At 41.8% G+C, this 19,487-nt stretch overlaps 1 protein-coding gene across 1 annotated transcript; it reads left to right on the forward strand.

Annotated features, from left to right (window-relative positions):
* Positions 1–6,358: 6,358 nt before the first annotated feature.
* Positions 6,359–18,473, forward strand: LOC100558727 (E3 ubiquitin-protein ligase TRIM7). Its single transcript, XM_062973655.1, has 6 exons — positions 6,359–7,179; positions 9,813–10,043; positions 11,579–11,601; positions 12,825–12,943; positions 15,977–16,009; positions 16,137–18,473. The coding sequence occupies exons 1-6, from the start codon at positions 7,132–7,134 to the stop codon at positions 16,649–16,651; spliced, it is 969 nt and encodes a 322-aa protein (XP_062829725.1). The 5' UTR covers positions 6,359–7,131; the 3' UTR covers positions 16,652–18,473.
* Positions 18,474–19,487: the final 1,014 nt, after the last annotated feature.

Below are 19,487 nucleotides of genomic sequence, written 5' to 3' on the forward strand. Positions count from 1 at the left end.
CTCATATCTTTATCAAAATTACCCCTAGCACGCTCCTCTTTTAGTCCTAACCCTTTCTAAGGCTCCTGACCCAAGGACCACCAACGGAACCAAAATCGGTCCAGTTCTCGGCACCTCATCAGCTGACTGTCAAACGGAACCGACTGCTCCTTTCAAGCCAGACTGCTCTCTTCCAGCCTTATCCCGGACTTTCCTCTCCCCGCGACCCGCGGGATGGTTTTAGGAGATCCCTGGTCCCTTTCTGCGAACTGGGGATGGGGGATCGCTCTCCCGCTGGGGAGACATAGTTCTCCAAGGACCTTTACCCTCTCTACAGCTGCCAGGAGGATGCCAGGACGGGCGCCCTCCACGTTTCATTCACACCTTCATAATTTTATGAAGGAGAAGAACACTCTTCCCCAGACCTATCCCTGAACTTATGAAATCTTATACTTCCAAAGACTGCAACCCACATGTGCCTCTTCCCCATGCCATCTCTATGAATTCCTTCCACCACAGATGAACTCTTTTCCTCATGTATCCGTGAATTTTCATATTCTATGTACCTGGACACCCTCATGAATCACTGTTGTATGGATTTCTAATCGTTGGGCTAACTTCATGAATTGTGAGATCATGCTGCTAGAACTCCACTTCTATGAATTTCCATATTGGGTTCCCCAGATGTTGTGAACTTCGTTCTTATCAAATGTTTTCAATTGTTTATATCATTCATGATTCCCCTTTATGCAATGTAACCCACCTCTATGGATTCTCCCTTATTTCCTTGAAATCTATCTATCTGCCTATATGTATTTGTACTCTTTGGGATCCCCGGAAAATATGTATTTTTCCCAGCTGGGTTTATATTCCAACATTATTTTATTTTTCATTTTATTTCATATAATTGCCAAGTCATGAAATCAAATAGGGAATATTTTGAACTCAACTTGAACCCCAGAACCTGCCCCATTTTCTATGACCCAGGCTTACCTTCCCAAAAACAAAAGGTTAATCCGCTGCCGCTTAACCCAATCAAATTCAGATTGTATGGACAATATAGGGCTTGAGTCGCCGAATTCGGAGTATTTGACCTAAAGGTGATTCGCCCTCAAGGCAAACATTGTCATATCTCCTCCAAAAGGGAAATCCAGGACACCTCAGGAAGGCGCCCTGCTGAGCCCATCACCACCCATCCCTACTTCCACCTCTGACACCCCAAGGCATATCTGAAATCTGTATACGTGACAGGAACCCTTGATTGCTGTCACTAATCCCTTTAGAATTCGGCCGGGCAGGAATTAATCCGATCTTTCCTGCTCAGTCACTTCATTGTTTCAATAACTCCCGCCTTCTCCTCCCTGATTGGCTCGAGTGGGGACAAAAAGCAGCTCCCTATTGGGCCAGCAGAGCAAGGCGGGAAACGAAAGCCCGCCTCGTTCAACCCTCTAGCCTATCCACGATCAGATGGGCGGGGGAGCGGGGCGGGAAATTCAAGGGGCTGTCAGACTGAAACATTGTATAAATATGGCTTTATTTTTATTATATGGTACCCTAGTAGACTGAATGATCACTACTAGAGTCCTTTTCAGCTGAATCGCTCAATAAAGACTCCTTGGCGGATTTTCCTTCAACTTTGGCGGACCTTCTTCATTTCGGCTTCAGGTTGTATTGCGGCTCATATTTTCCTATTGGCTCCGCCAAGGTCCGTTCTCTCAGGACCGGATCGGCTCTCTCCTTAAGGGGCCCGATCCCCTAAAACGCGGTCGACAACAAGGGAAAACAAGGGAATTCCAGACAGGAAACAATCAGGGCCAGCTAACACCTCCCAACAAAAAATTTACTCGTGGAGGAAACAGCCAGGCTTTAAAGCTGCAAGGCCATTACATCCTAATCATTTTTCCTAATTGCAGCATTCATACTTGCCTCCAACACACAAAAAAAAATCAGAAATATTGTATATTCACAACCTTTAGGAAATAATATCCCCTGGTGACGCAGCGTGTTAAAGCGCTGAGCTGCTGAACTTCTGGACCGAAAGGCCGCAAGTTTGAATTGGGGGAGAGAGCCCCCACTGTTAGCCCCAGCTTCTGCCAACCCAGAAGTTCAAAAACATGCAAATGTGAGTGCGTCAATAGGTACTGCTCTGGCGGGAAGGTAACGCCGCTCCATGCAGTCATCCCACATGACCTTGGAGGAGTCTACGGACAACGCCGGCTCTTCGGCTTAGAAATGGAGATGAGCACCAACCCCCTGAGTCAGACACGACTGGACTTAACATCAGGGGAAAACCTTTACCCTTGACCTTAACTACCACCAATTCCTCAATACTTTATTTCCCATACCACCAGACTTCGCCACAGCAACGCGTGGCCGGGCACAGCTAGTATCTATATAAAACTGTACCAAACATAGATACAGAATTGACATATAGTAGCAACAGAATGTAAATCAAAAGTCATGATTGTAAGTTGACTGGGTAGTAGGCTTGAGCGATCCACGAAAAAATTGATTCTAAACTCGTTTCAAAAGTAGGGGGGGTAGCGTTTCGTTTCTGATGTCATTTCCGAATTTTGCCCCCCAAAAAATTCGAAATTATCAAAAATTCGTTAGTTTCAAAAGTAATTCGTTAATGGCGGACGCGCATGCGCAGTGGCCCAAAACAGCCCAAGGGGGGGGGGCTTTTATGGGGCTCTCCTGCACTCATTTTTTCAGCTATACTGATCAAATTTGGTACAGTGGGAGAACACAATCCACCCTGCTTGCTTGCTAAATTGCAGAGCGTCTGCCCTTTCCTAAGATTTATTGCGTAATTTCATAGTTCATATTAAAAAACTTTATTTAACAATTGCAAAAATCTGTTCCTGCTTTTGAATTGTTATTTCCTGTTCAATAGGGGTTCCTTCACTGTGAAAGTCCTTCAAATACAAATAAACAAATTACAAAAACAAATACACCCTCCCTTTTGCCCAAGCCAAGTGGTATTGCGGAGGATGATGGGACTTGCAACCTTTTGCCAGACTTTGCTAGGGTTGATAGGAGAAAGAGATTTGCAGCAAGCCCAAATTGAGCAGCTCAGGGAAGAAAGGAAAGAGAAAGCAATACATCCTCCCTTTTGCCCAAGCCAAGTGGTATTGCGGAGGATGATGGGACTTGCAACCTTTTGCCAGACTTTGCTAGGGTTGATAGGAGAAAGAGATTTGCAGCAAGCCCAAATTGAGCAGCTCAGGGAAGAAAGGAAAGAGAAAGCAATACACCCTCCCTTTTGCCCAAGCCAAGTGGTATTGCGGAGGATGATGGGACTTGCAACCTTTTGCCAGACTTTGCTAGGGTTTTGAAAGGAGAAAGGGATTTGCAGCAAGCGCAAATTGAGCACTGCAGCTCAGGCAAGAAAGCCAAGAGAAAACAATACACCCTCCCTTTGGCCCAAGCCAAGTGTTATTGCGGAGGATAATGGGACTTGCAACCTTTTGCCAGTCTTTGCTAGGGTTTTGAAAGGAGAAAGAGATTTGCAGCAAGCGCAAATTGAGCGCTGCAGCTCAGGCAAGAAAGCCAAGAGAAAACAATACACCCTCCCTTTTCCCCAAGTTGTTTTTCGGTGGATTATGGGGAGTTTTGCCAGACTTTGCAAAATGAAAATTGGAATATTTGATTACTTCTATTTGCAACTCACTTTAATGCCTATGCAAAGAAAAGTTTCCTAATCAAACGAAACCCCACCCCGCACCAGGCAATATGGCGCAGCAGAAAAATTGCAGGGCTGGTGGGCAAATGGCAAACGCCAAGCTTGTGGGGAAAAAAGCCCACAGGCCCTTTGGAAAAAAACCCTGCACAAACACCCAACAGTTTCCCACCTCACCCACCCACCCTTTTCTCCCGGTCTTCTAATCTTTAGCTCAGCCAAGGAAGCTGTGACGCAGCAATCTTGCCTGCCTGCCTGCCTGCCTAGAATCTCACTTCCACCCTCTCCAGATTCCCAGTGCAAATGCCACGAGGCTCCCAGTGCTCGCTCTTTTCATTCAGGACGTACAAGCCCCTCCCCTGAGTTAAACGTACTCTCTGATTGGCCACAAGGTGGAAACAACACGCTAGGTTGCCCCAGTGCACTTAAACAAGTTTGGATGATTTGCAAAACCTTTTTTTCCTAGTGAAAAAAAACGACGACATTAGAAAAAGGGCCTATCGTGGTTCGAAACCGCGGGATCCACACGAGTGGACAATATAGGTCGAATATTGCTTCACAAGTTACAAAACTAACGAATTAGTAACGACAAACAGGGAAATCGAATTATTTGAGCAAGCCTACTGGGTAGGCCTGATATAGACTGACAGTTTAAAACAACAGTCCTGCAGCACCTGAAAGACTAATCCAGTGGTTCCCAAATGCTGGCCCTCGAGATGTTTGGGTTGGATCTTTAGCTCTCAGAATTCCTGTCTGTAAGGGTGCATCCACACTGCAGATTTAATCCAGTTTGATGCTGCTTTGGCTACCATGGCTCAGTGCTGTTATCAAGCAATTTAGAACAGCAGAGAATAGTGAGATCCAAGCAGCTGTGAGTTAAGCCTGGTGAGAAAAAGAAGCCAATATTCCAGAATAGATCTCACCAAGTTGAAGCAGAAGCCACTGAGGTATTTATTTAATTTCACCCCGCCAGCCCACAATAATTCGCCAAAATAGGCTGAGATACATAACACAGCAAAACATGCACTTTTATACAGTTTTCAGGTTCAAGATTCCCACCGCCTCCGGCTGGACCAAGTCTTTTCATGATTGGCTGAACCAGCGTGACATCAGCAGGGGCTCCCTGGAGTATGGTACTTCTCTGCCAATGATAAAGCGCCACCTGCCTTCGATGTAAATTTCCCTCTGTCCAATGATGAAAGACGGGCTGGCAGGTCTTTGAACAATGACTTATGATGAGATTAAATATCCCTGATGTGTGGTCACAATAACTCTGATGGGTCTGTTGAAATGTACATGTACAGTTTCTGATGGAGCCCAGTGTCCCGAACACCAAGCTCCCAGACAAGTCCAACAGAAAATATTTGTCAAAATGATAGAATTATGGCTGGCCCTTTTCTGGGCCCTATTGTCAAGCGGACTTGGGCGATAGCTAGAAGCCCTCCAGCCTGCCCTGGTTTATTGATATGAAGGTCTGAAACAACAAAAATCCCATGGGTGGGTCTGGCGAGTCGGTGCCAGTCCTATAGTCCCAACAGCTGCAATACTGACATCTTGAGTGGATCAGATGATCCGATTTCCTGGGAAGGGGAAATGTCATTGTTTGGAAGGCTGCAACATTCCCTTCTCCTCGCAGAGAGGAAATGTCCTTTGTGAAGAGTTGTTTGCATGTCCAAAGGTCCTTTCCCAGTCCTCAAGTGGCCTAGTCCTTGATCCTCTGAGGCTTGATGCTGGGGCTACCGATCTATTGTCCATAATATGGGGTGCTTGAGAGCCCAGTGAAACAAAGGTGAAGACCAGGAGCTGCTTGGGATGCTCAGGTCCTTGGAAAGCTGGCTAGAGTTCATGAAGAGGTCACTTGCTTCATATTTTATATACACATACATACATACATACACACACACACAATTATTACATTATATAGATACATGAGGGTGCCATAGAGAGTAGGGAGACCCGTACTCACGGAGACCTCCCACTATGGGGTTCTTGGGGAAAACACATACAGAATGGGATTCAGGGGCAGCCTGGGAACTCATCTTCGTGGAGGTCAGGCTGCCTTTTAGGGAAAAGAGTTACACAAGAGGGGTCCTTGGGGTCAGCAGGCACAATCCCCCCAGGTCCTGGACCAGTTCCTGGCCACTGTTATGGGTTGGATGAGGGCTAACAAGCTGAAGCTCAATCCTGAGAAAACAGAGGTCCACCAGGTCAGTCACTTGACAGATCGGGGTATAGGGTGGCAACCTGTTCTGGAGGGGGTTACACTTCCCCTGAGGACACAGGTCTGCAGTCTGGGGTTCTTTCTGGACTCAGCGTTGACGCTTGATGCTCAGGTGTCAGTGGTGGCTGGGAGAGCCTTTGCACAACTAAAACTTGTGCACCAGCTGTGACCGTACCTCAAGAAGTCTGACTTGTCTATGATGGTCCACACCTTAGTTACCTCTTGGTTGGACTACTGTAACGCACTCTATGTGGGGCTGCCTTTAAAGACAGCCCAGAAACTGTAATTAGTGCAAAAGTCGGCGGCCAGGTTGTTAATTGGAGCAAATTAGAGGGAGTGGTCAACCCCCCTGTTTAAACAGCTCCACTGACTGCCCACAAGTTTCCGGTCTCAATTCAAGGTGCAGGTTATTACCTATAAAGCCCTAAATGGTTCAGGACCTGCCTATCTTCATGACCATATCCTCCCCTACAAACCTGCCCAATCTCAAAGATCATCTGGGAAGGTTTTTCTCTCATTCCCACTCCCGTCTTGAGCACAGTTGGTGGGGCCTTCTCAGTGGTGGACCCCAGCCTTAGAACTCTCTCCCCAAGGAGATTAGACGGGCACCCACCCTGTCCACCTTCCATAAAGATCTAAAAATGTGGATGTTCCACTGTGCTTTTGATTAAGCAGTTCCCAGATAATTTTGGCCCCTGCTATGGCCCAAAGTTTAATCCTTGCACTTTACTACTGCTTCTTACCCAGAGATATAGTACTCTATCTCATTTTGCTCTCCATTCCTAATTTTGTCATCTGGCTTCTGCACTTTATCCATCAGCCCTGTCCTTGCAACTGATTTGCACTAGCCCACCCACCCCTCAAAACTATTTACTACTCAGGCCATTGGTGGTTTGTTTGATAGTGGTTTATACTATGTTATGTTGTGTGCTGTCTTATATTTTCTATTATGATGTTGTTTTATGAATTTTATTATGTTATATTTTAACTATGTTGATTGAGCTTGTCCCCATGTAAGCTTCCCTGAGTCCCTTCAGGAAAATGGAGGCGGAATACAAAAATAGTTGTTGTTGTTGCTGTTGTTGTTAGACCTTTATTGCTGTTTTGAAAAGAACACCTCCTTCCTGAAAGGGAGCAACAATTCTCTGTCTTTCCCTCTTTGTTTCCTTTATCCAAATGTGAATGTCTAATTTCATTTTAGGATCTGATCTGTCATCACCTGGACTTTCTGAAAAAGCAGAAAGAGAAAATGCTGGTATATACAGTTCAAACAACAATGGAAAGCCAAGACTTACTTGTAAGTACAAATATTACTGAGAATATTACTAAGAATGATTAAAGATGAATCCACACTAGGGCCACATCCCAACTCCAGTCCACTGTTGTCACTTGACCCTGTTAAGGTCACACCTGTTTTAATCTGAAGCCAGATTTATCTTGATCACACACTTCCCGCTCCTTAAAGACCATTCTGTACAATAGGACATTTCTGGCATTATATCAGCAGCAGCAGCAGTAATTCCTTGTGGCCGAATATGATTATCTTCCCAGGGCAAAGTCTTGGCAGTGGGTCCGTAAGTGTCTATGGAGACCTGTTCTGCATACACGATCTTTCACAATGAGGATATAGATTTCCAGATGGAAGGCGGTCCCAACAAGGGTTTCCTTGATGTGACTTCCTCTCAGCACATTTCTCTCTTTCCCCTCCCTTGTCTAGTCCCCATCTTCCCCTCTCGTGCCTGAGTGATCAGAGCAGTAGATGTACCTTCCTCTGCCCTCCCTTCCCCCTTTCATCTTCTGCCCGTCTCCTACCTAAGTGAGTGAGTGAAGATACCAAGGTACTTGTTTATAAAGCCATTGTCCTCCCAACCCTGCTCTACGCCTGCGAAACGTGGATGGTCTACAGACGTCACACTCAACTTCTGGAGCATTTCCATCAGCGTTGCCTCAGAAAAATCCTGCAAATCTCTTCGGAAAACAGGTGGACAAATGTCAGCGTGCTGGAAGAAGCAAAGACCACCAGCACTGAAGCGATGCTCCTATGCCATCAACTCTGCTGGACTGGCCACGTTGTCCGAATGCCCGATCACCGTCTCCCAAAGCAGTTGCTCTACTCCGAACTCAAGAACGGGAAACGTAATGTTGGTGGGCAGGAAAAGAGATTTAAAGATGGGCTTAAAGCCAACCTTTAAAATTGTGGCATAGACACTGAGAACTGGGAAGCCCTGGCCCTTGAGAGCTCTAATTGGAGGTCAGCTGTGACCAGCAGTGCTGCGGAGTTCGAAGAGGCACAAATGGAGGGCTTAAGGGAGAAACGTGCCAAGAGAAAGGAGTGTCAAGCCAACCCTGACCGGGACCGCTTTCCACCTGGAAACCGATGTCCTCACTGCGGGAGAACATGCAGATCAAGAATAGGTCTCTTCAGCCACCTAAGAACCCACCCCCAAGACACCAGAGATGGAAGACAATCCTCCTCGAGCTACGAGGGATCGCCTAAGTAAGTAAGTAAAGGACATAAGGTCCCAACGTTCATCCAATTCCCTTCCTTCAGTCCCCCCTGAGCAAGTGACTAATTGGGAGATGGGTGCTCAAGCGCATGCCTCTGTCCAGTCACTTTCCTAATTCCCACCTGAGTAACCAAGTGACAATTTATTTATCATATCAGAAGCAAACTGAGGATACAGCTGTAATGTATTTTAAAACATAAACAAAGTTTGAAACTTGGCATTTTACTAAATGTCCTTTGACCAGTATCTGGCCACTTGGAGTGCCTCTGGTGTTGCTATAAGAAGGTCCTCCATGGTGCATGTGGCAGGGACTGCATTGTAATAGGTGGACTGTGGTTTGCTCTTCTCCACACTCGTATGTCGTGGACTCCACTTTGTGGCCCCATTTCTTAAGGTTGGCTCTGCATCTCATGGTGCCAGAGCGCAGTCTGTTCAGCGGCTTCCAAGACGCCCAGTCTTCTGTGTGCCCAGGGGGAAGCCTCTTATTTGGCTTGAGGTTACAGGTTTTAGCCTGCCACTTTTGAACTCTCGCTTGCTGAGGTGTTCCTCGGAGTATCTCTGTAGATCTTAGAAAACTTTTTCTTGATTTAAGGCATTGGCGTGCTGGCTGGTATCCAAATAGGGGATGGGCCAGAGATATCACTGCCTTGGTCCTTTCATTATAGGCTGCTACTTGCTGACAGATGTCAGGTGGTGCAATTTCTCCAGTGATGTGAGCCGTAGACATCCTGTGATAATGCAGCATGTCTCATTAAGAGCCACATCCACTGTTTTAATGTGGTGAGATGTGTTCCACACTGGACATGAGAGAAGCCTCCCCACAGGATCATAACAGATTCAGGTGTCTACTGGGCAACGTCTTTGTAGACAGCTGATTCTTTCACACCAGAAGTGACTTGCAGCATGCAACCAAACATACCAAGTGACTGATTGGGAGGGAAGCATGTGTGTGGCTAGCTGATACTCACATGCCAATATGAAGACATTTTTGTATTCGATAAAATGTAATGTGAAATCCATTAAGAAAATGTAATGTGTACAACCCAGTGAACAGAAAATCTCAGACCTTTGAAAATGGCAGTTGGGCCAAGTTAATAATGGGAAGAGGGCCGAAGGGCATTCATATCCAGCCAGCAAAGTATCAGTGTTTTTCCCCCCTCCAGTGTATGTATGTACAGCTTTTCCTTCACATGTGCAAGTTTGACTTGTGGATTTCATTATTCATGGATTTGATTAAAATGTACTCTCTAGGCAAGTGCTACTATGGCCAGATCTGACCAATCTTTTGATTTTATATCCTTGAAAATATGAAAATAAAAATCATTTTTCAGTAATTCTCTGAATAGCTGAAATCTGATAACTCTTTCAAAGCTGGGAAGATTGTGTTCCACATGTAAAGCTCATTCCCATATGTTTATTGCAGAAGATAATGAAAACAGAGATGGAGAAGACAAAGGTAAACTTCAGACAACTACATCATTTTTTGGAAGCTGAAGAGAAGCTTCTACTTGCTCAGATGGAAAAAGTGGTGAAGGAGATCACAGGCAAGAGAGATACAGTCTTGATCAGAGTTTCAAAGGAAATGTCCTCTCTTGAAAATTGTGTCCGAGAGATGGAAGAAAAATGTCAGCAACCACAACTACACCTCCTTCAGGTAAGATGCTATCTGAATTCTGAATCTTTATGTGTCTCCCTTATTTATGAAAGGAATGGAGGGGCTCAATACCAAGATCAGCTTTAATTACACAGGAGTATCCGAAAGAAACAGGAGTGGTGAATTTGCTCAATATAGTTATGTATCAGTCTAGAACAGGGGTTCTCAAACTTTTTCAATCATGAAGCCCTTTTTGAAAGAAAGGAAGGAAGGAAGAACAATACAATATTTAAAATGAAGAACAATTTTAACCAACATAACAGTATTTCAGTGGGAGACCCCAGGGGCCATTCACTCCTTCACTGAGTGGGAATGGTGCTGCTTTTGGAGCCACGTTTTTTCATGTGTCTATCTTACACTTTTATACAAATTTTATAATCTTTTGGTGCTGTTTATGAGATCGATCAACTACATGTTTTATCCTATGTTGTTATACTGGTTTATTTTAACTGTTCATTTTCTACTGTTTGTTGGTTTCTGTTTTATTTTAATTATTTTTTGTTATTGTACATGGCATTGAAAGTTTGCCATTTTTGTCTTTGTCTCTGGAAGCCGCCCTGACTCCCTTTGGGGAGAGAGGACGGATTAAAAATAAAGTAGTAGTTGTTTTTGTTGTTGTTGTTGTTATGGCTTTTTTGAATGGCTTGGAGGGAAAATGATAGGGGCAGTAATCAGGCTGACCCCTTGAGACAGCAATAGTGCTTTCCTTTCTCTGTGCCATGATCCTTGACTTATACATGAGTCAAATCAAAATCTAAAACCTGCCCTTGACTGAAGTCAACATATATGTGTGTGTGTATGGTGCCTTCTATGTAACATACTTTTAATTCTATTTTAATATTTTATGCTCCCTGACACAAAGGATTTAATTGCTTCTAATTTTTCTATTCATATTTTAATAATGTTGCCTCGCCCCCATTTGTAACTAGGAGCCATATGTAGGTCAGATGTTTGTAACTCAGAGACTGCCTATGTACTCATGTATATTTTGAGGCCAAAATTATGGATTTTGATATGACTCATGAATGAGTCAAGGGTCATTCCGTGGAGAGTGGGGAAAACTCCGAAGCGGTAGCACAGCATTAAAAATAGAGGGAGTTGATACTTTTCTTAGATTCTTATGGGATAGACTGAACTCTTGACTTTTGCTCCTTTATTTACAGAAAAAGATGGTTCTTTTTTGATAAAACTTAAGGTGCAGTACTTACATTGCTCTATGAATAAGTCAACCCAAGTTTTTGTGTTGATTTTTTTGACTAAAAGTACTAGACTTCAGAACGAGTAGGCTTAGCTTGTTCCTAGCACAGCTTCCATTTGCCAAATCTTCCTTCCTTAACATACATCATTTCTTTCACTTGGGAAAGTTCACAACACAGGCCTTCTTTGGCTGGCTTGTATAATGCTACATCTATCTTCATCGGCCGTTGAGCAGAGAGGGCTTTTGTAGAAGCATTGAGTGTAGAACTTGTGTTACCCTACATTATGGCATGTAACAAGCATTCAATTTCATTTTCTTCTTTTCTTTTTTCCTTTAGGATGTTAAAAACATTTCTCTGAGGTAATTGGATCCATTTGTTTCTATTAATGCTACATAATGGTGAGAGGAGTCTGTTTATAGCATGTATCCCCAGAGGTGAGCAATCAAGATAGTAAAAGGTCTGAACACTAAACCTTATAAGGAATGGATGAGGGAATTTAGTGTGTTTAGACTAGAGGAGAGAAAATTGAAAGACTTGAGATGGAGAGGCAATAGAATAGCCGTCTTTGACTGTCTGAAGAGCTGTCCCATAGAAGAGGAAGCTTGTTTTTTGCTCTTCTGAGAAATAGCACCCAAAGCAATGGATTTCAGTGGCACAAAAAAGATCTAAACAATACGCTTTAGAAAGAACTTTCTGACTATAGGAGCTGTTCAGCAGTACAGTAGACTACCTTTGTAGGTGGTAGATAGACTATCCATTGTAGATTTTAAATCAAAGATTGAATTTGCATCTGCTGGGGATGCTAAAGCTTAGGATCACTAAACTGGTCAGTAACTACATTGAACTTGGTGTATCTTGATGTTACTTGGAACTCTACACTCTAAGTATACAGTTGTACAATTGTATAGCTTTTTAAAGTGGGCCGTAGGTGCATTTAAAACTGAACTAACTGCAGTGAGCATCACCACCAAACAAATCCTGTGGGTAGTTTATATATTCATTGATGCAAAGTGATAACATCTAATTGCAGGAAAAAGCATCTCATCTAAACATTAGGAAGGGCTTCCTGGCAGAAAGAGTTATTCGACAGTGGAACTGGCTGCCTTAGAATATGGTGGCATTTCCTTCTATGGAGATTTTTAAATAAGAGCCGGGTTAGCCATCTGTTGGGAGTGTTTTGATTGTGTATGGCAGCATGGGACTATATCGGATGGCTCATAAGTCACTCCTACAAGATGAATAACGTTATGACTTTACACAATAACAATCATTGTTGGAGGATATGAGCTGAAGGAAGGATGAATGACAAAGGATGTTCATTTGTCTTCATTGAGCAATCACTATTGGGAAGGCTCAATGAGCCATGGTCTTATACTCATTTCTGTCCTCTCCTGCCTGGCTTTGGAAATTAGTGGCCACAGTATGATGAACAAAGCATCTAACCATGATGAGTAAAGCGTCTAACTGTGCCTCTTTCTTTCTTTCTTTTTTTGCAATTTTCCTCCTTTGTCACTATTTTGTTCTACTCTGGTATCATGGATTCCATGGACACCACCTTAACTTTGTTTTCTTTCTCCACCAGCACTAAAAAAAAGAAAGCATTTAAGAATCCAATGCTTTTTCCTCCAAAACTGAAATGGCAAATTTGGGACTGCTCTGATGTAAATTCCTTTCAAGTTGGCATCATGAACCAATTTAGAGGTAGTAAAGAACTTATTTTATGCAGAATATATGTATTAGGTCAGAAGTGAACATGATATCATCTTATTATTATTTTGTTAATTTATATTCCATCTTTGTCCTAATGACAAGGCTCAAGGTGACTTACAATGTATTTTTTAAATGTTTAAATTCTATAAAACTTCAATAAAAGTATAAATATAATATTTACTTAACATTTTTAAATTCCTTGAAATATCAAGGAAAATGTCTCATAGTTCCAACAATTTTGCAAACCTGTAGTTTTGTGTCTCATCTATTAATTACTAGCTTGGGGGACCCGGCATTGCCTGAGTTATTTGAAAAGGACATTGTTTGTTTTTGAATGTTAGGTATTCTTCTCAGTATGGTGTGGACAAACTACAATTCCCAGAATTGTGGGTCAATCCTCCCCGAACCCTGCCAGTATTCAAAGTTGGCCATTTTGGGTCTGTGCACCAAGTGTGGTCCAGATTTGTCGTTGGCTGATCATCGTCTGGCTGCAGTGCTCTCTGGATGGAGATTGACTACTACAACTCCCAGATTCTCAGGGCAATCTTCCTGAAACATTCACAGTTGACCATGTTGAGTCTGTGTATCAAGTTTGGTCCAGATCCGTCATTGGCTGGGTTCAGTTCTCTTTGGTTGCAGGTGAACTACAACTCCCAAAATCAAGGCCAATTCCCAGAAACCCCTGCAATATGTTCTGTTGGTCGTGGGACTTCTCTGTGCCAAGTTTGGTCCAGGTCCAATGTCGGTGGGGGTCACTGTTTCTCTGGATGCAGGTGAACTATAACTCTCTTTCCCCCAAACTTGTCCAGTACGTTCTGTTGGTTATGGGGGCTTTCTGTGCCAAGTTTGGCCCCGGTCCATCATCAGTGAGGTTTGGAGTGCACATGCATTGCTGATGAACTATACATTCCAGTACCTACAACTCCAAAATGTCCTGACCAATTCCCCTCAAAACCCACTAGTATTCAAATTTGGGAATATTGGATATGCATGACAAGTTTGGTCCAGATCCATCATTGTTTGGGTTCATAGTTATTGATGTTTTTAAAAGGTGGTTTTAGGATGTTTTTAAGATGTTTTAAGATGTTTTTAAATTGTTAGATTTTAGCCTGTTCTTGTAAGCTGCCCCGAGCCCTAGGGGAGTGGCGGCATATAAGTTTGAATAATAAATAAATAAATAAATAAATAAATAAATAGTGCATTCTGGGTATAGGTGAACTACAATTTTTATAAATCCTTCAGTGGGAGTCACAGGGCTCTAACTTCATGCAGGCTGAACAACTTCCCCAAACTCCTGCTGCTCAATTCTGATCTGTTTGTTATGCAGACAGATTTGGATTTGCAGGTCATGCAAATTCCACAGCAATGTAAATAATAGTTATTCAAAAACCTTGGTTTAAGTTGCATTGCTATGTTTGCTTGACTGGGAGAAACTTGGAATTAGAACAAGAAATGAACTGTATAAGCAAGCATGCCTCTGTCTGAATCTACTTCATATGGATTTGATTCAATTTCTTTCTAATTCATTCTTTCAAAAATGTAAATATTGCTGTGTTATACTAGGAGCTAATGTGAGTATATCTGAATTAACATCTGGCCCAAGAGCTTATGGTATTTTTAAAAAAGTTTTTACAATGTCCCATACCCCTCCCTTTTTCATTTTTATCCTCTGTTTGGTTGGGATTTTTTTAAGCATCATTAGCATTGGGAAGATGGTAAAGAGTGCTGGAGAAACAGGCTAAAGCAGTAGGTCTACAATAAGTGCAATAAAGCTTGCTTTGGGAAAGAATGGAGTCCTATTTCCAAAATTCCTTGCTGAGCATGCATAAACAGAGAAACAGAGAAAATTAAATCTGCCTCTCATGCTACACCTATCATAAAAAAGATATAAAGAGAAAAAATTAAAAAAAGAAAAAAAAGGAAAAAGAGGAAAAACCTGGTAGTGACTTTCATCTAGTCTTTTGTGTCTTTGTTTCTTGGTCTTCGTAGATTTTTTTTGTTAAGGAAAAGGGTTCTAATCTTAATCTTAACATAAAGTAAATCGGCTCTTCTTGTTTCTCAGTTAATAAAAGTAAAAGGGAATAATAATTTTTAAAAAGTATGTCCTTTTATAAACTACTAGCTGTGCCCGGCCACGCGTTGCTGTGGCTAGGACTTAATTTTTCTTTTCTTTTTGTTGTATGAATGTAGAGGCGTGGATGAGAGGTTGTACTGTCAATTTTTGAGGTTGTGGGGCATTTAGTTTAGTTGTTTTGTCCGGTGCCGTGATTCCATTACCCTTTTATATATATAGATTTATCTTCCTTTTCTTTCATATTCCTCTACCTTGGACCAATCTGTAAATCTAATCGGATTTCCTGAATTTTTCTTTCGAAAAAAACTTTAATTTGTCCATATCCTGATCTCTCTCACTTTCTGGGTTCATTCTTCTATAGTTGGTGTTTCCTTCTGCTTCCACTGTTTTGCATAATAACTAATTCTAGCAGCTGTAGTCAAATAGGTGAATAAAATGTCATCGTTGGAATCTAATTGTATGTCCAAATCTGTTATACCTAAAAGGTAGTATTCTGGTTTCATGAGGAATTTGATCTTAAGGATATGTTGGTATGCTGTATGGATTTTCTCCCAGATTTTTTTGCTACTTTGCAAGTCCACCACATATGGACAAAACTACCCTCTTAATTCTTACATTTCCAAATTTGTGTGTGTGTGTGTGTGTGTGTGTATTTTATACATTAAACTATGTTTCCTCAGCGTGATGTACCAGCGGTGGAACATTTTTAACCAGTTCTCTTTCAAATCCATAGCATATGTATGTTTTAACTTTTTGTTCCAAATTGATTCCCATTCTGAGAATGCTATTGTTCTTCTCAAATTTTCTGCCCATTTAATCATGTGACCTAATAAGGAAGCAATGCTGAGGAACACCTCTACTTTGTTAATGCAGCTACGCCTGGATCGATGATACAAGATGTATTGTAGGCAGACTAGCCTGATGTTTAATCTTTTTATTTATTTCCCCAGATGCCCTGATATCAGGACACAAGTGGCAGAAAGGTGAGTGTTCAATAAGAAACCAAGATTGTGGGATGAAACGGGAAAGGGAATGTGAGGATGGAAATGAGATTTCTCATCCAACTCTTCCCATCTTCTCTTTTTCCATATCTTTCCCTATCACAAACAGCAAATATCACTCTGGATCCAAACACAGCACACCCACAACTCATCCTTTCTCATGGCCGTAAGAGTGTGAGATGGGGAGAAAAATGCCAAAAGTTGCCGCAGAAGGCGGAAAGATTTGAAGAAAAATTTATCGTGTTGGGCCGTGAGGGATTCACAACCGGGAGACATTTCTGGGACATTTTTGTAGGCAGTGAAGAGGAATGGGCCGTGGGAGTTGCCAGGAAATCTGTGGAGAGAAAGGGCGCCATTGAGTTTTCTCCCAAAGGAGGAATCTGGGAGATGGGGAAGTGGGGAGGGCAATACAGGGCCCCCAACCCCAGTAATGACAATCTTCTCTCACTAGACAAGGAACTCAAGAGGATCCGCATTTGTCTGAACAGTGCAGCAGGTCATATGACTTTTTATGATTTAGACACTACAACCCGAATCCACACCTTCTTAGCACCCTCCTTCTCAGAAGAGACTCTCCTCCCCTTCTTTTGGGTGAGGCGAAATGGTTACCTCCACATTTTATAATAAAATGTACAAGCGTGCTTCCTAAATCAAAATAATAGGATTGTTTTCTCAGAAGGCTAGATATATCGATCTATTGATCGATCAATTTTAGGGAGCATTTTGACAATCCTAGACATGGTTAAACTAAATTACTATTTAGTCTTTCATTTTCTTTGACTATCTTTCCAACCTCTGCAGTTATCTTCTAAAAGAAACAAAACCAAAAAACCCAAAAACACTTTTAACAGTGATAAATAATTTGAGGAGGGTACACACTGTAGGAAAGAGGTAGACTGGGAATCCCTATTATAAAATTGTATTATGAGGCATGTTGTTTAGTATGGTTGGAGGAATGGATACTACTAAGATGAAAGACTCATGAAAATGGGAAGTTATGACTTAAGATTTGGGCGGTATAGTTTTTTTTGGTATGATGAAGTTAAGGCACTTGCTGAATATTAAAGGCTCTTCTATGAGTTTGGTATACATAGTAGCAAAGACTTTATCTAATCAACCTCTTCTAATCAACCTGCTTAAGCAGGGGTTAAAACTTGGATAAGGTTGTTTTTTGATGACCTTTTTTTACTTTGAACAAGAGAGATGCTGCTTAAGCAGTGGTTCTTAACCTGGGATTTCCAGATGTTTTTGGCCTACAGCTCCCAGAAATCCCAGCCTGTTTACAAGCTGTTAGGATTTCTGGGAGTTGAAGGCCAAAAACATCTGGGGACCCACAGGTTGAGAACCACTGTTCTTAAGGAAGGCAAAGATATCCGTTTCCTTATATGCAACTTCAGGATAGATTAAATCAAGGTAAGAGAGCTCTACCTATAGAAATGGAAGGCAATGAGTTTTGTTTAGCCTTGTGAAAAGATGAGAATCATGTAATTCAAATAGTATACAAATATATTTTGAAATTAGACGTAGTAGATGAACCTACAAAAGAGTACAGTAGAGTCTCACTTATCCAACACTCGCTTATCCAACATTCTGGATTATCCAACGCATTTTTGTAGTCAATGTTTTCAATATATTTTGGTGCTAAATTCGTAAATACAGTAATTACTACGTAGCATTACTGCGTATTGAACTACTTTTTCTGCCAGATTTGTTGTATAACATGATGTTTTGGTGCTTAATTTGTAAAATCATAACTTAATTTGATGTTTAATAGGCTTCTCCTTAATCCCTCCTTATTATCCAACATATTCGCTTATCCAACGTTCTGCCGGCCCGTTTATGTTGGATAAGTGAGACTCTACTGTATATAAGATGGGCCCAAAACATTGATTATAATGTTCCAATGGAAAAATGTGGATCAAAGATATAAATTTTGCTTTGTTTTGTAATTAAGAAACATATACAACATAGGATGATGTATAAAAGGTAAAGGTTTCCCCTGACGTTAAGTCCAGTCGTGACCGACTCTGGGGGTTGGTGCTCATCTCCATTTCTAAGCCGAAGAGCCGGCATTGCCCATAGACACCTCCAAGGTCATGTGGCTGGCATGACTGCATGGAGCGCCGTTACCTTCCCGCCGGAGCGGTACCTATTGATCTACTCACATTTGCATGTTTTCGAACTGCTAGGTTGGCAGGAGCTGGGGCTAACAGCGGGCATTCACTCTGCTCCCGGAATTTGAACCTGGGACCTTTCAGTCTGCAAGTTCAGCAGCTCAGTGCTTTAACACACTTCGCCACCGGGGTTCCAGGATGATGTATAGATAGTATATAACTCCAAATAAGTTGTCAAAAGTGTCTAAGAATGTTTCAGATCAATGTTGACTATATCAATATAAGTAGGGTTCCCTCTTCTATATTGGTAAATTTGTCAAACGGGAAAGACTTATTGCTCTAAGATTAACACTTTAATCCAATAAATAAATACATAAATAAATAATAATATCAGTTGAAATGCTTTTTTTGGACTTTATGGATAAAGAACTGGATAGTAAATACAGATTTTTTTCAATATATGGCAACAACCGCAAGAACTTAGTTTGGAAACTGATTGAAGGAACCATCATGAATTGTTAAGAATCAATCCCGTAGCCAAGGGGTTTAACCCTCCCTCCCCCAAAATGTTTCAGGTAAAAAAAAAGAATCCTGGTTTACACATGAATTTTAATTGCTTAACCAAATCCCCATGCCAAATATATGAGAAGCAAAAAATTGACTTTCTCCAAAACTACAAGCACTATCTCAATCAAATTGTGATTATTCACACTATCATTACTTACCTTTATACTAATTTACATTGCAATAGTAGCAATAGCTATTATAGTGTAAGCAACCTAGTTGGTCCATCCACAACCAAAACTGAGAAAACTGTGGAAACTGAGGTGTCTCCCACTGGTCCATCTAATCCAAGCCCTGCCAAAGAAACCATGCAACAGGAGCAAAGAGAAGAAACTATGTCGTTGTTAGACCTTGGACATTTTTGAACAAGACTGTTTCTGATGACCAAGTGAAAGCTCAGTTAGTGCAAAATCTACAGACTCCATTGCCAGGATACATATTTTCTGTGGATAAGAAGCGCCATCTAAGATTTCAATCCAAATGGTTCAACAGATTTCCCTGGCTCATTACATCTGTCAGTACTGTGTGATGTTTGAAATGAAATGAAATGAAATGATGATATGAATGATATGATATGAAATGATATGAAATGAAACAGCCAGGCCAGGTAAGCCCTGAATAAAGTGGGAAAAGACCCTTGTGAAGGATAGTTGAAGGCTTCCTCAAAGCATCTAGAAATGATTGTTTCTACTTTCCTAAAGATTTCAGTTTGAATGGCCATCTCTATGCTGTGTATGTGTGTGTATGTATACATGCATGCATACATGTTGGCAGGCAACTGG

The sequence above is a fragment of the Anolis carolinensis genome, chromosome 2 (assembly GCF_035594765.1).
Source record: "Anolis carolinensis isolate JA03-04 chromosome 2, rAnoCar3.1.pri, whole genome shotgun sequence".
NCBI lineage: Eukaryota > Metazoa > Chordata > Lepidosauria > Squamata > Dactyloidae > Anolis > Anolis carolinensis.

Excerpts from the sequence above, each read along its gene's own strand:
- LOC100558727 (XM_062973655.1), top strand. The coding sequence starts at position 7,132 with ATGCTGGTATATACAGTTCAAACAACAATGGAAAGCCAAGACTTACTT. Across the intron at positions 11,602-12,824 it reads GTTAAAAACATTTCTCTGAG|CACTAAAAAAAAGAAAGCAT; the intron begins GTAATTGGATCC and ends TTTCTCCACCAG. Across the intron at positions 12,944-15,976 it reads CATCATGAACCAATTTAGAG|ATGCCCTGATATCAGGACAC; the intron begins GTAGTAAAGAAC and ends TTATTTCCCCAG.